At 41.7% G+C, this 16,956-nt stretch overlaps 1 protein-coding gene across 2 annotated transcripts in view; it reads right to left on the minus strand.

Moving 5' to 3' along the window:
- Positions 1-16,956, minus strand: part of LOC309569323 (NACHT, LRR and PYD domains-containing protein 3-like) — a 129,768-nt gene that overhangs the window by 50,156 nt on the left and 62,656 nt on the right. The window contains exons 5-7 of one of the 2 annotated variants that reach the window (XM_082275116.1): positions 7,033-7,197; positions 4,127-4,291; positions 835-999 (exon numbers count right to left, since the gene is read on the minus strand). In XM_082275116.1, the coding sequence (XP_082131242.1) occupies positions 835-999; positions 4,127-4,291; positions 7,033-7,197 (495 nt within the window). The remainder of the gene's footprint in view (positions 1-834; positions 1,000-4,126; positions 4,292-7,032; positions 7,198-16,956) is intronic. The other variant, XM_082275117.1, reaches the window with a different exon arrangement.

A 16,956-nucleotide genomic window follows, 5' to 3' on the forward strand; every position in this document is an offset into this window, starting at 1 on the left:
TCCAGGGGTAAAGGTGTGACAGCTACTCACCATACCAGGAACCAGGTTTGCACCGCTCCAGACAGATCCTCCTCTCCATCGAAATGGGGGGAGCTGTTGAGCAGGAGGAACGCTGTGACTCAGACCAAGACCTTGCGAGGCATGTAACTCGCAGGGCCAGTCCCCGTTTAGTGGGGCTATGTCGTGGCCAACCTAGCGTGGAGCTGAGGCTTGTGCACACTTTCCGCCCAGACTGGGGTGACCGCTGGCTCTAGATTATCCAGCCCGTCGCCCAGTCTGGCAGTTGATAGTAGATCTCACAGGAAAAATCCAGGAGGAAAAAAAAAAAGTTCTATCTAAATAATGTTGCCAGGATCAAAGATCCCAGCAAGGAACTAGGTCCTTACTCCTGTCTAGGCAGAAAAAAACTGAGTGACTATAGCAGAGAGAGGGAGTATACCCCCTGGGACTGCCCATGGGTGTAGTCAGAATTTTTTTCTGCCTAGTGTCCTACTCCTGTAGGGGGCAGCATAACCCAATGGTCAAGAATGACAGGAGCTGTGTCTGTCAATAAACGAAAGAGAAATTTCATTTTATAATTTTTTTTATAATTATTCAGCTTGAGACAACTGTCTGAAATTGGTGATAGAGAGAAACAAACACGAGATGAAATATACTGCATCTCCGTTATTATTATTTGATTTATGAAGTTTGGACAGAAGAGTCCAGGATTGGATATTTATGGAGCCTAAAGATGGATTTTGATGACATTATTATATTTCTATATTCTTTATGTGGTTTAGATATACAACTGTTCCAGAATATTATTGTCTCAGTCAGTCCTTTTATACTCACTGTAATTCCTCTATCCGACTTGTTGTCAGAGCTTCCATCAGATCCCTGAAATGAGGACCCTCCAGATTGTTCCCTGACAGGATCAGTGTCCTCAGTGTCTGATTATTTTTTATTCCAAATGCCAGGTAGGGGGAGGAACTGTCTGTCATATGATTACCATCCAATCTGTACAAGTAGAGAAGAATGTTACCAGAAGAAACAGAATTTCTCCCCCAGGAGTGAAAAAAAAACACCAGTCCATCCAGTCCAACCTGTGGTGTGTGAGTGTGCTTGTGTTTATGTCAATAGTACATTGTATATCCCTGTATGTTGTGATTGTTAAGCTGCCCATCTAATATTTTTTTTAAACTATTGATGCTGCTGATACCACTGCTTGTGGAAGAGAATTCCACATTCTTCTCGCCCTGACAGTAAAGAACGCTCTACGCTGTTTTAATTTAAACTGCTTCTCTTCCAATTTCAGTGAACTGCCACATGTCTTTTTAAATTCCCTTTTGCTGAAAAGTTTTTCCCCTATGCTAGGGTCACCAGTACGATATTTATACATCACTATCATATCCCCTCTCAAGTGTCTCCTCTCCAGAGAGAATACGTTCAATGCTTGTAGTCGTTCCCCATAGCTGAGATCCCTTAGTCCCTTTATTAGCTTTGTTGCTTTCCAGTTCCAGCACATCCTTCTTGAGGACCAGTGCCCAGAACTTGGCGGCATACTCAAGATGCGGCTGGACCAGAGTCTTGTAGAGTGGAAGAATTATCATTTTATATCTGGGGTGAATCCCCTTGCAGCAGCTTGCCCTGATTGCGCTCTTACAATTCGTATTGCATTCTTTGTATTGTTGGAATGCTGACAATGAATTCTCAGCCTTGTATTTCTTAAAGGCCTTATCTTTTGCTTTTATATGCATTTTTACGTTAGAGTTTAGCCACACAGGATTTATTTTAGCTCTTTTAAACTTATTTCCCTTTGGAATGCACTGGCCAATACCTTTATTTAGTATGGTCTTAACCACTTGCCGACCGCCGCACGACTATCTACGGCGGCGGTCAGCCCCTCACAGGCAAACTGACGTAGGTCTACGTCGCTTGCTTGTGAGGGTCTAGGGAGCGAGCGCGCGCCCCCGGAGGCGCGCTCCCGCTTCCGCGTGGTCACGGACCCCCCCGCACGTGTGACCGGCGGACTCGATGTCCGCCGGCCACTCTGCGATCGGCGGGGAGAGGGAGAATGTCAGGCAGCTTGTGTAAACAAGCCACCTGTCATTCTCCTCGGTGTAAAGACACTGATCACACGGATCTACTATGTAGATCCATTGATCAGTGTCCTTACAGCTCAAGCCACAGCCAATCACAGTAGAAAGCACGCCCCTAGGGACACACACAGCCCCTCCCTCCCAAATAAAGTTAACCCCTTCACTACCAGTGTATTTTTACAGTAACAGTGCATATGTATAGCACTGATTACTGGAGAAATGTCACTGGTAACCCCAAAAGAGTCAAAAATGTCAGTCAAGGGTCCGATCTGTCCGCCCCAATGTCGCAGTACCGCAAAAAAAATCGCAGATCGCCGCCATTACGCGTTAAAAAAACAAACAACAAAAATGACAAAAATCTTTCCCTTTGTTAGTAAACGCGATAACTTTTGCGCAAACCAATCAAAATACGCTTTTTGCGATTTTTTTTTACCAAACATAGGTAGCATAAAACAAATTGGCCGAAAATGTTAAAAAATTTTGATTTTTACATTTTTTTTGGTGGGAATTTCATATAAAAAAATGTGAAAAATATTGCTATTTTTGCAAAATTGACGCTCTTTTTTTGTTTATAGCGCGTGATCAAAAAATCGCACAGGTGATCAAATACCACCAAAAGAAAGCTCTGTTTGTGGGAAAAAAAGGACGCCAAATTCGTTTAGGTACAGCGTCGCTCGACCGCGCAATTTTCTGTTAAAGTCACGCAGTGCCGAATCGCAAAATACCCCCTGGTCAGGAAGGGGGTAAAATCTTCCGGGGCTTAAGTGGTTAAAGCACTCCCATGTTTCCAGTGTTTTCTCCTAGGATTTTATCCCATTTAATATCGTCTAGCAAGGAGCACAATTTAGGGAAGTTGGCTCTTTTGAAACTCAGTGTCCTTGTATTACCCTTGTGCTTATTATTTCTGTGATTTATACTGAATCTAATTGACCTGTGGTCGCTGCTTCCTAATCTGCCCCATATTTCCACATCTGCGATCAGGTCTGTATTGTTTGTAATCAGTAGGATTCCACCTCCTCCCTTCCTCTATTAGTGATGTGATCCCTCATGTTCATTTGCTCATCATTCTTGATATACAGGCATACCCCTCCCCTTCCCTACCCTACCTATCTCTACAATATAGGGAATATCCCTGAATGGTTGCTAGCCAATCGTGTGAGCTGTCAAACCAAGTTTCTGAAATTCCCACAAAATTGAAAGCCTCCTTGTGCATTAGCAGCTCCAGTTTTCCCATTTTATTAGTTAGACTTCTAGCATTGACATTGCTTTATGAAACATAATCTATCATTTACACTATTGGAGATTTCTCTTTTTGTGGTCCCCAATTACTAAATGGGACATCAGAAGTTGAGGAGGTGGTGTGATCCATTCATTATTCCTGAATGGGGATTGTATCATACACACTCACACTGATCTCTAGGCTTTGAGGTCCAAACTTCTGGTAAGTCTAATCCTAAGGCACACCTGTGCAATAATCATGCTGTCTAATCAGCATCTTGATATGCCACACCTGTGAGGTGGATGGATTATCTCGGCAAAGGAGAAGTGCTCACTAACACAGATTTAGACAGATTTGTGAACAATATTTGAGAGAAATAGGCCTTTTGTGTACATAGAAAAAGTCTTAGATCTTTGAGTTCAGCTCATGAAAATCGGTGCAAAAACATAAGTGTTGAGTTTATAATTTTGTTCAGTGTATTTGAACTTATATACCACACTTTCCGCTGGCCGCTGGTTTTCTTTCATTAGAGTTTACAAAAACATTTTCAAGTTTCCTTTTTTTTTTTTTTTGGTGCAGATATTTGTTTTTATTTTTTTTTTTTTTTTATCCAGCTTTAGACAACTGTCTGACATTTGTGATAAGAGACTGGAGATTGGTGATTGGAGACAAACAGAAGATTAAATCAATCTCCATTATTATTATTTGATTGATTTAGTCTAAAGATGGATTTTGATGACTTTATCATATTTCTATATTATTTATGTGGTTTAGATATAAAACTGTCCCAGAATATTATTGTCTCAGTCAGTCCTGTTATACTCACTGTAATTCCTCTATCCGGCTTAATGTCAGAGCTTCCATCAGATCACTGAAATGAGGACCCTCCAGATTGTTTTTTGACAGGTCCAGTGTCCTCAGTGTCTGGTTATTTCTTATTCCAGATGCCAGGTGGGGGCAGGAACTGTCTGTTAGGTGATTAGAGGACAATCTGTAAGTAGAGAAGAATGTTACCAGAAGAAAATTAAATTCTCCCCCAGGAATGAATGTAACTATTCCCTACATACATGGAACTAATTTCTCTTTATTGGAATCATTTATATTAGATCACTTAATAAAACTCTAGGAAATATTGTTTTATGAGAAACAATATGAAACAATTATGATGTATGATCACCTACAGTCACATCTTTATTACTACTTATTGGACTTCATAGAATATCAGATTTTAACAAAGTTACAGGAAAAGACTATTTAGAAGTGACCTCTTGAAGTGGTCACTGTAATACTCTTGGTGATATACACCATTACAACAAGTTAAACTTGGATAGGAACATAAGAAATGAATAAAAATGTTTAAAAAAATGATTTTTTACATTCATTGGACTGGACTGTATTTTATAATATTTTACTTTTTAACATGTTTGTTATTTTTCTTTTGCATAAAAGTTTTTGTATTCTAACATTTTTTGCAGTAATCTGTATTCAAAGGCAGGACTACCTACCTACCAAGTCTCTCTTGATCTTTGGTAATCCAAGCTCCTTTACTAAATCCATCATTAAATATGTTTTTTTTGCAAATGCATGGCCTACTAGAGTTGTTGAAAGTACTCTTTTCTATGTTTTTGGAACAAGTCTGTGCTGCTGCCTGTGTTTATATTGCGGAAACTAAAGGAAACTGGAGGAAACTGGACTGTATTTTTATGGAGTTTCCTCCAGTTTCCTTTAGTTTCCGCAATATAAACATAGGTAGCAGCACAGACTTCTTCCAAAAACATAGAAAAGAGTACTTTCAACAACTCTAGTAGGCCATGCATTTGCAAAAAAAACATATTTCAGGATAAATTTATTAAAGGAGCTTGGATTACCAAAGATCAAGAGAGATTTGGTAGGTAGGTAGTCCTGCCTTTGAATACAGATTACTGCAAAAAATGTTAGAATACAAACATTTTTATGCAAATGAAAAATAACAAACATGTTAAAAAGTAAAATATTATAAGGAAATGACCTTAAACAAATCTTAACCACTGACAAATGCAATAAATTACTGCATGAGAAAATGTGGTAGTTACCAGACAATCGAAAAAAATACAGCATTCATTAATTAATGCTAAATTCTTAGTGAATTGAACTTTCACAAACGATTTATCACATGCATTATTTTACCGCATTTTATTTGCCATTATTTAACTCTTAGTGAAATGACCCCAATATCACTGATAACTAATGAAAAGAACTTATAAACAGTATATATATATAAAATAGTGTAGAAATAGAAGTAAGACTCTTCAATATAAAAAAGTCCAAATAAACAATGGTAATAAGGAAAACGTCTCAACGGCATAAGATCAAATCCTCCATCATGAGGTTCAAAGGAAATCTCAAAGTACAATGGTGTCACTTTTAGTCAATGATGTCTCCATAACATGAGTGAGACTTCTGTGACTATCACAGTGAATCCTCACAACTGAATGGAAGACTTAGCAAAAGGTTGGAGGTGAAAGCCTTGAGGTCAGTGTGAATGTGTATAGGACAATCCCCATACAGGAATAATGAATGGATCACACCACCCCATCCAATTATGATGTCACATTTAGTAATTGGGGTCCACAAAAAGAGAAAACACCATTAGTGTGGATTACGCAAGGTTTTTTTTTTTTTTTTTTTTTTTTTTACTATTTAAAATGGCTAATAAAACCTGCATATGTAAAGCCGTCATATATACAACAAATGTACAAAGGAACTTTTATGAAGGCACCATTTATGATAATGTCACTATCAAAAAGCTCCCCCCTGAATCTGATATCCTCAGAGGCTCAGAGAAAGTTGTATTCAGGTGAAATGTATAGTCTTGGGTCATCTACACTTTTGGAGGTTTTCTCTTTTGTAGACCCCAATTACTAAATGTAACATCAGAAGTGGATGAGGTGGTGTGATAATTTAATTCTTGTATGGGGATTGTACCATACACACTCACCCTGACCTCTAGGCTTTGAGGTCCAACCTTCTGCTAAGTCTTGGATTCAGTTGTGGTGATTCACTGTGATGGTCACAGAAGTCTCATGATGTGGGAACTTCATTGACTAAATGTAGACACAGTTGCACTTTTGGATTTCCTTAGAACATCATGATGGAGGACTTGATCTCATGGTGTGGAAGAGTTTTCACAATTACCACTTTATATTTGTACTTTTTTTGTTGAAGAGTCCCACTACTATTGATACAATACTTTTATATATGCTGATTATAAATCATTTTCAATAATTACCAGTGAAATAGTCTCCATACCATTGCTATATATATATACTTATAATGACTTTTATGTAGAGTCTCACTCTTATTGTTATATTTTCACATTTACTGTATATTGTTTGAAAGTTATATACTAGTGCTGCAGTCTTGTATATTATACTATTTGGACTTGTAGATCAATTTACCACTGGAGACTGGTTCTCATTATTAAAGCTAGCACAAAGTTTTTCAGGTTTTTTGTGCAGATATTTATTTTTTTATAGCCAGTTTTAGACAACTGGAAACAAACAGGAGATAAAGTATATATAGATTATTATTATTATTTGATTTATGGAGTTTGGACATAACAGTCCAGGATGGATATTTATGGAGTCTTAAGATGGATTTTGATGACATTATCATATTTCCATATTATTTATGTGGTTTAGATATAAAACTGTCCCAGGATATTTCTGTCTCAATCAATCCTGTTATACTCACTGTAATTCCTCAATCCGGCTTGTTGTCAAAGCTTCCATCAGATCCCTGAAATGAGGACCCTCCAGATTGTTCTCAGATAGCTTCAATGTCCTCAGTGTCTGGTTATTTCTTATTCCAGATGCCAGGTGGGGGCAGGAACTGTCTGTAAGGTAAGTTCGCCACAATCTGTAGAAGAAGAGAAGAATGTTACTGTAAGAAAATGAATAGAGATGGCCTTGCGGTTCGCCCAGCGGTCGGTTTGTGGCAAATTTTGCTTGTTTGCCGATCATGCGGACATATGGCGATGTTCGCGGCCACCACATTCTTTTACATTGTGAAGAACTTTGACCCATGACACATCCATCAGGTGGTACAGGACAGCCAATTGAGACATTTCAGCACATGGACATACCCCCTACCTTATAAATAGAACTGACCTGGCTGCCATTTTACATTCTGCCTTTTGAATATAATTTGCCTAATTTTTGCCTAATTGCCCTAATATAGAAAGCATATTATAGTGGATTTGAAGCAGGGTGTTATATAACAATATACTTTCATAATAGTGTATTTGGGTACTGCAGGAATTTTGCCTCTTTCACTGTGTTACCTCTGCTACACACAGCGACAAACGTTACTGGGGAAAAAAAGTATTATAACTGATGTGATATACCAGTGGCCCCCCAAAACGACAGATTGAAGCAGGGGGTTATATACCTTCTTCCACATATACTGCGCTTCTCTGGAGACTTCTGTCACAGGGTCATTTAAAAAATGACAGGCAGAGGAAGAGGCAGGCCCTTCCACAGGGGTGGTAGGGGTAGGGCAAGAGCACCAGGCTGGAGCCAAAGTGGGAAGTTGCAGAAGGTGCATTTGATTACGTCAAAGGACGCACCAGACTTGGTTGAGTGGCTAACTCAGCCTTCCTCTTCTGCACCCTTCTCATCCTCTTTATCTGCACCCTCTTCACTCTCTGCTGTGTGCCCCCCCAAAGACACCACCACCATATACCTTCCGATTGAGTCACAGGATTTATTTTCCGATCCATCACAAGACATTTACGATGCGCAGCCATTCTTGGCATCGGATCAGAAAGAGGAGGTAGCAACAGCTGTCACTCAGCAGTCTGACAAAAGTACCCAGATCAGCCCAAGGTGGTTGGTCCCCACTGTTGCTTCCTACTCCGGAGTCTCTAATGTTAGTGGTTGGGAAGATGACATAGATGATGCAGAGGCAACATTTTTGCAGTACCCAAATACAATGTTATGAAAGTATATTGTTATATAACACCCCTCTTCAATCTGTCATTTTAAAGGACCACGGGTCTATCACACCAGTTATAATACTTTTTTCTAATTGCGTTTGTCACTCTTTGTAGTTGTAGTATTGCTGCACAACCACTCACCAGTCACAATGCTGCGCAATACAAATCCACTATAATATACTTTCTATATTCATCCAGCATTGCGACATCCTGATCTTCCTGCTCCTGCTCCTCGACGGCTTGATCAATGACACAATGCAATGCACATTCCAGAAAGATCGCAAACGTTCGGAATCAAATAACGAACACCAATGAGGTCTATTGGATCCGAACAGGAAAAGTCAAACGTCCCAATTTGAAGGTTTATATGCAAGTAATTGGGCATACAATGGTATGAGGGTCCAGGTACTGCCCTGGGGGACATGTATCAGTGAAAAAAAAGTTGGAAAAAACATCATATTAAAAAGAGCAGTGATTTACTGATGCTTAAAGTGAAACTATAAAAATGGGAAATAACAATAAAAATGAAACAAATTCCTTTGACTATAGTGCCAGCGGGGGTCCAATCAATCTGCCTGTAAAGTGGCACATCTGTACTGCATATAGAGCCTGCTGCAGAGATAATTGCATTTCTTTATTTTATAAACAGCAGCTTGGGGAGCCAGTCTGTATGATGAGGTCACACTTGTGTGCACTTGGAACAAGATTAGGGATTTTTTGGATAAATTCTGGTCTCTTTCACAGACTTTGGATAGAAGTAATAGGTGTGGAAAAATTAGGCTTTGGGTGTTGCTGGTGTCTTCACACCGTAACCCTATAGGTACTCTTGATGAAAGCAAGAATTGGCCTTGCTGTCAACAATTGAAATGATATGCTCCTGTCAAACAGATGCAGAAAAAATGGTCCTTGGGTGGTAATTTTTTTTTTCAATAACTTTTTATTAAAGAAAATGAAGTAAGATACAACATGTACAAAGGTCAATAACATAAAAGAAAATCATGACAAGCAATCATGATAACACTTGATCCACATGAGGACATCACAGTATCAAAGATTGCTCTACACCAAAGAGGCTAACTTGAGCAATAGTCAATATCTCACATAGAACATAAAACCAGTTATGTAGCAGAGCTTGTTTATGTAACAGGAACAGTTGTAACAGTTCTTTAACCTAGAATAAGTATATGATAGCAACGAAATGGAAGAAAGAAAAGGAAAGGTAAAGAAGCAATATAGAATGATAGAGAAAGAGGGGGGAGGAATGGGGGGGGGGGTGGATAGGGCAAGGCTTGGTATCCGCCCTAAGGATGTGCACAGGGCCGTAATGAAGACATTTATGTGAACATATGCAGTATCAGTCAGGATGGTGCATAATCTCTGCATAAGCAGATGAAGATGTAAAGGTGAACCAACAGGCCCATATCTTGTAGAATATGGGTGTTTGCTCCCTAAGAGCATATGTAAGATCTTCCATATGACAAATATGTTCTATCATCTGCAACCATTGTTTCAGAGTAGGAAGGGAGGACTGCTTCCAGTGTCTAGGTATGAGGGATTTGGCGGTGTTTAGGAGATGGGGGGGGGGGGGGTAATGGATCTTTTATATCGGTCTATTGGTTCACCCAAACAATGAAACAACACGACCCATGGATCATTAGGAACCTGCAATCCCTGTATCATTTGGATCCAGTGCAGAATAGACAACCAAAACAGTCGAATAAGTGGGCATTGCCACCAAATATGAGTGTGTGATGCTGATTCCCCACATCCTCTCCAAGATAGTCCTGGGTAGTCTGGGAAAACCATGTGGAGAAATTCAGGCATGTAATGCCACCTTAGCAGGACTTTGTAGTTCGTTTCACAAATTTTTGAAGATATAAGATGAGACATGAGCTAATCTTAGAATAGGTGAGCGTTGGTGATCCCTTAAGGGGAGAAGTCTTTTTTCCATTTTGCAAGGAAGGGAGGCAAGAGGGGGGGGGATCCAATGAAAGTAGGGCTTTATAAAATTTCGACACTACCTGCGAGGAGTGTAAAGAATGAGCCAAGATGTTTTCCACTGGAGTAAGTTCCTAGATTGATTTTAGGGGTTTCGGTAGTGTTTTTATAAAAACTGCCAACTGATTATAGCGCCAGTGGTCCAAGGCTGTAGCAGTGGTGTTCTTCATAAGCAGGGGCAAAGGAAGAAGTCCTATGGAAGAAGTGAGCTGATGTAAAAATAATACCCCAGGAGCGAGCCAGTTGGTGAACTGTTGATCCAGTGTACCCGGAGGAAAGAACATGTGATATGCATCAATGGAGAATTGTAGGACCAATTGTTAGACTTGTGAAGGGAGTCCCAGATTGTGAAGGTAGATTTAGTCAATGGGGATGTAGAAGTCGCTAAGGAGCGAAAGCGATTAGGAATCCACATCTGTTTGCGTAAATCAGTGTTGCTAAGGTCGTGCTCCAGTTGTACCCACAGCTTGGTGGATTTGTGATACTTCCAAACAGAAATCCTCATTAGAACAATTGCAGTAAAATATTTCTTAGGGTCTGGGAGTGCCAGACCACCATCCACCTTAGATCTAACTTGTTGAGACCTAAAGATTTGAGGGCGCCTACCACGCCAGATATATCTGCCCAACAGTTTGGAGAGTATGGAAAAGAAGCCCAGAGGGAACCTTATAAGGGATCATTTGAAATAGGAACAGAAGTCTGGGTAAGACATTTATTTTCACAACACTTATTCTTCCAAACCATGAATGGGCAAGCTGATTTCAATTGTCTAGGTCCTGGCGCATAGAGTTCAATAAAGGGATATAGTTTTCCCAAAATAATTTGGATGGATTACGAGTGAGAAAGATACCTAAGTATTTCATTTTACGAGATTGCCAAGTGAAAGGGAAAGATTGTTTGAGAAGAGCAGCAGTCCTGGGAGGGGTGGAAATATTCAGAATTTTTGAATTGGCGAGATTGATTTTAAAATTAGATATAGAGCTAAAAGTCTTAAAGGCTGTCATGAGATTGGGTAGTGTGATGTTGGGTTGTTGACCATAGAATAAAATAATAAAATCGTCCGCATAGTTGTCCGCATAGGTGGCATATTTATGTTCACAATTTCCTACTTTGATGCCATGTATATTAACGTTATGACGAATCGTCGCCAGAAAGGGTTCTAAGGAAAGGGCAAATAATAACGGTGAGGAAGGGCACCTCTGTCTAGTGCCATTATATAAGATGAAAGAGTTGCTAAGAGTACCATTTATGCAAAGTTGGGCCGTTGGATAGTTGTAGAGTGCTTAGATTTTACTAAGCATATTAGGGCCTATGCCCAGAAAGGACAGATTAGCCATCAGGTATTCCAAGTCCACCCGGTCAAAAGCCTTTGCCACATCAGTGGAAAGTAGAAGGGTGGAATGAGAGGACCCGCAAACATGAGACAAGAGGAACAGAGTACGTAAGGAATTATCTCCAGCCTCCCTACCTGGTATGAAATCTGTTTGGTCTTGAGAGACCCATTTCGGTATTAGAGGGAGCAATCTAGATGCCAGGACCTTGGCACACAGTTTCACATCTATGTTTAAGAAATAGGCCTATAACTCCTGCATAGGGTGAGATCCTTTCCTGGTTTGGGAAGAACCCGAAATGTGTGCATGCAATGTCTCAGGCCTTAGAAAGCAATCTTTAGAGATGGAATTTGCATAAGCAGTCAAATGAGGTAGCAGCGTCTCTTGAAAAGTGCAGTAGTATTTTACCGTTAGACCATCCGGGTCCAGGACCCTACCAGTAGCCATGGAGCTAAGTGCCGCGTTAGGTTCTGATGCCGTGATCTGACTCTCCAAAACCTGAAGCAAAGCAGGGGGCAGTTTGGGCAGGTGGGATTGGGACAAATACTCCTGAATCATGTTGTGTAGTGTCTGAGGGTCAGTAATAGCCTTGGGGACATGATAAAGCTGTTGATAAAACAAATGAAATTCTCTGGCTATAGCTTTCATTTTGTATACTAGGGAATCAGAAGAGGTTTTAATTTTCGCTATAAAAGTCACTGTTTTTTTCTGTTGAAGAGACCGTGCCAAGACCTGGCTAGGTTTGTCCCCCCATTCATCCACAAGTTGAGACACTAATCTACATTTAGCCCTTTGTTCCGAGTGGAAGAGAGCCTTCAACTTCTCTCTTTTTTGGGTCAGGGATTGTAATATGGGAAGGGAGTGATAGGTTTTATGGCTTTTTTCCAGAACAGCGATTTCACGGATAAGCTCAGAACGAAGTCTTGATCACTCTCTCTTTTTCCTCGTTCCTAGCTCTATGAGTTTACCACCTATAGTAGCCTTATGGGCCTCCCAGAGGACTCCCAGGAAGATCTCTGGGTTCCCATTTTCCAAAAAATAGGTGGCAAAGTCCTTCCCAATCTGTGCTCTATCCGTGAGATCCAACAGTAGCAAGTCATTCAGTTTCCAATTAAAAGATTTTAGTAGTAGTGATGGGATGATTAAGCGAAGGCATATGGGAGCATGGTTGGAGAGAGTTGCAGGGACTATTTTAGACTGTTGAATAAGTTCTAGGTGATGATGGTCAATAAAAATGTAGTCTATTCTAGAGTAAGACCAATGGAGGTGGGAATAGTGTGAGTAGTCTCTTTCACTAGAATGCATAACCCACCAAGTGTCCATAAGCTGCATATCAAGGAGACGTTTACGAATAAATGTTAAGCGTTTAAGAGGTAGAGAGGATTTACCCTGGCATGTATCCAGTTTAGATTCCAAGGGGACATTATTGGCACCAGCCAGGACAATGCAGCAAAGTCCTGAATTTAGGAAGAACAGTGGAAAAGAAGCTTGCCTAATCATGGTTAGGAGCAGGGCTTTTTTTCTCAGAGAATAGGTGCAGGAACTCTCCCCTTCTGAGCCCCTCCCCCATGTGTCTGCCCCCTTACTCACCTCTGAGCGCCGTCCCTTGATTCCACCCCCTGCCCTCCTCTCAGTACCGTCCCAAGTATCATTTTGTGGTGCTAAATAATTTGTATGGAATTTATTCTGGTCTAATAACAAGAAAAGCAGTAAAATAGATCCCCCAGCAAAAGTAGACCCCACTCCACACAATATTAGACCCCCCCCCCCAACTACAATGGACCCTACCCCAGCAACAATAAACCAACCACAGCAACAATAGACCCTACCCCAGCAACAGTAGTTCCCCCACACAACAATAGACCCCCACACAGCAACAATGGACCACTCACAGCAAAAAACCACCCCTAGAAGCAAAAGACCGACCCCAGCAGCAACAACGGATCTCAAAGCAGCTAGCATCAATAGACCCTCCAGCAGCAACAACAGATCTCCAAGCAGCTAGCATCAATAGACCCTCCAGCAGAAACAACAGATCTCCAAGCAGCTAGCATCAATAGATCCCCTAGCAGCAATAACAGATCTCCAAGCAGCTAGCAACAATAGATCTCCTAGCAGCAACAACAGATCTCCAAGCAGCCAGTAACAATATACCGCTACCTCAACAGTAGATCCCTACTAGCAACATAAGACCCCCCAGCAATAATAGATCCCCCACAAGCAAAATTAGACCCTTACAAAAAAACAAGTCCCCACCAGTGACAACAGATACCCCAGCAGCCAGCATTAATAGACCCTCCAGCACACCCTAAACCCCTTGCCATTACAAACATTCAGTGCTGGAGGTGCCGGAACTGCGTTCCCTCGCGTTCCCGCTGAAAAAAAGCCCTGGTTAGGAGCATATAGTGTATGTTAACCAGCGTGCAGGGAAAGTTACCCAGAGATCCTTTTAAAAACAGATATCTATTACTTGCATCAATTAAAGAAGAATCAAGCTTAAAAGCTGTGTTTCTTCTGAAACCAATGGCGACTCCCTTCGCTTTGTTAACATCAGAAAGACTGTAGAACCATGTCAGGAAGGAAGGAGAGGTGAGTTTTACAGAAGTATGGTGGGTAAGATGGGTTTCCTGTAAAAAGATTACATCCCCCTTAAGAGCTCTCAGTTCCCTACATAACTGATATCTCTTACCAGGAGCATATAAGCCTCGAAAATTAATAGAGATTAAATTGAGATTTGCCATTGAAAACAACCGAAAGACACCTCCAGCTGCATAAATACTGAGCCGACGTCCTGGAAATGGGGACAAGGGGAGGGTAACCAGGAAAGGGGGAAAGAGACCAGAAAAGAGAGAGAGATTTAAAGAAGAGAATAGAAAACAGTCAGAAAAGTATACCAGAGGCATAAATCACCACTATATGCATGCAAAGCCTTGCAGTGCTGATAGAGGAGGTCGGCACACTCCGGAATCCCACCATCCTCGGCCCTGATGTTGGAGACCTCGTGGGAAGACTGGGCATGGCCGAAACCTGTAGAGGGCGTCATGGAGCCCCAGGATGAGAAAGAGTGACACATGAAAGTGAAAACACCCACGAGCAGTACCTGCGAAATAAAAACCTTTTAACCACCAAAGACATGTGGCATTGAAAAGCCGATCAATCAAAAATATGACTTAGTAAACCAATAATAACAGCTAATGAATAAGAAAGAAAAAGACAAAATGATAATTCTACTTCCAGGGCATTTTTGCAATGCAGCACTCACGTAGAGAGACCTCCACAACAGTTGTGACATGTAGGTGAAGACCATATGGATGGTTCATTGATCAGTAGGGCCCGATTTGCCAGAAAGGTCTAGGTAGTCAGCCCATCTTAGAGGAAGATCCTGGAGTGGCGGATCCACGTTTCCCGGAGACTCTCTGCCATTGCTTATCCAGTAAAGGGGAAATGTGAGGAATATCTTTCTGCCAGCTTCAGGGGGGGGTGATGTTGTGATGTTGACGTCTAGGCAGAACTTCTCCAGGTCTTCAGGAAAACGAAGGACGGCGGTCCTGCCATCTCTGTGAGCCACAAAGGAGGCAGGGAATCCCCACAGATAGCTTATAGCATTTTGGCGCAGTTTGTCAGTTAGAGGTTTTAATTCCCTACGACGGTCAAGTGTCTCTTTGGCTAGATCAAGTAAGAAGGAGAGTGTGGTGCTATCAAAATCAAGTGTGTTCGCATCTCTGGCCCGATGCATGATCAATTCCTTTTCCTCATAGAAGTGCACCCTACATATAACGTCTCTTGGGTTGTCTGATGTCAGGTTGCGTGGGCGCAGGGCACGATGCACGTGGTCCAGCTTCAAAGGGTGAACTGCGGGGTTCCCCAGCAATCTGTTAAAGACACCCCGCATAGTGGCAAGGAGATCCTCATTTTTGGTAGCCTCAGGTAGGCCCCACCCCCCAATGTTATTACGCCGGTTGCAGTTCTCCTGATTCTCTATTTTGTAAAGGGCCAACCTGTGTGCAGTGATAAGGCTGTGTGTGCGAGCCTGGAGGTCTTCAATGGCAGCTGAGTGGTGGTCAAGCCGCTGTTCAGACTCCTCAACCCAGACAAACACCTGGGAGAGATCTGAGCATACCACTGAAACCTCCTTCTTGATAGAAACGTTCTAGGTCGAGAAGCATAGAGGCAAGTTCCGAATTCGTCAGAAGTCTGCTTACCAGAGCAGCAACGTCCGGTTGGTGCGAGGAGAACCAGTCTCTACCTGAGCAGATGGAGGACACCGGGGAGCTGTGCCTAGACTCAGGCCTACATCGGGAGGCGGAGCCAGAGCCATGCTGTGAGGAACCAGCAACCTCCGGGTGATGGTGTTCATCAGATTTGGTGGCTAGGAATCGCTTGATTGACCCAGAGGAAGCATTCTTAGCAGGTAGGGACCTTCCCATTTGCTTATCCATCATGGGAATCAATGGCAGGGTATGTTAAAAGGGTTCTAATGGAGCAGAATACGGTACCGTCGCAGGAGCTCTCTCTGGATGACTCCTCACAGCGCCATGCGGAAACCACGCCCCCCCTGGTTGTTAATTGTGCCTAATGAAACCTACACCAGAAGTTTCTTCCAGATAAAATCAACCCAGAAAGCTAGATCCAGATAGCACGTAATCCACGACATCAGTATCAGGAGCTTGATGGCTGCTGCTAATCCAGGACTGATTCATTTTGATAAATGTCAGCCGGTTCACGTTGGGTTCTAGGGACGGAAAACCATTTCTTAAGGTTTGATGTATGTATATGTCTTTCTCTGCTTCAAGGTCTCCAAATCTGCCAGAATCCTCCTCTTCCCTATTTTCTTGTGTGTTCTGTGGTGTTGCAAGAATGGTGTCTGCGTAAAGCGGGCCTCAAGTGCCCTGTCCATAATGCCACACAGAGTATGCTCCAGCAGAAACACAAGACAGATTGTATCACTGATGCATACATTGTCACGGCTTTCCATCCTTGTCGCCTCCTCAAATGGTGGCAGTACAGCACATGCATCCTTTATCAGCAGTAGAGATGAGCTGAGGCGTGTTATAGTTGCTACGTATGGGATGAGATATATACTAGGAGGTATATATCCTCGCGCCTCTGGAAGGTATGGGATATAATAAATAAATAAATAAATAGAATAATTTGAATGTTAATTTTAGTGTAAAAGTGATAAAAGTGGAAGAGCAGCTGCTATAGTTTTAAAAGGACAGAGAGTGTACCCCCTAAGGGGTTAATATAGCGATTGCTGATTTCTTGTTCACACACCTGTATGGTGAGTGATTCTGTGAAGGAATATTTCTATTCCTTAAAGGTGATGGCAGGTGTAATAAAGTGCATATGCTA

The sequence above is a fragment of the Pelophylax lessonae genome (assembly GCF_965119305.1).
Source record: "Pelophylax lessonae genome assembly, chromosome: 13".
Classification (NCBI taxonomy): Eukaryota; Metazoa; Chordata; class Amphibia; order Anura; family Ranidae; genus Pelophylax; species Pelophylax lessonae.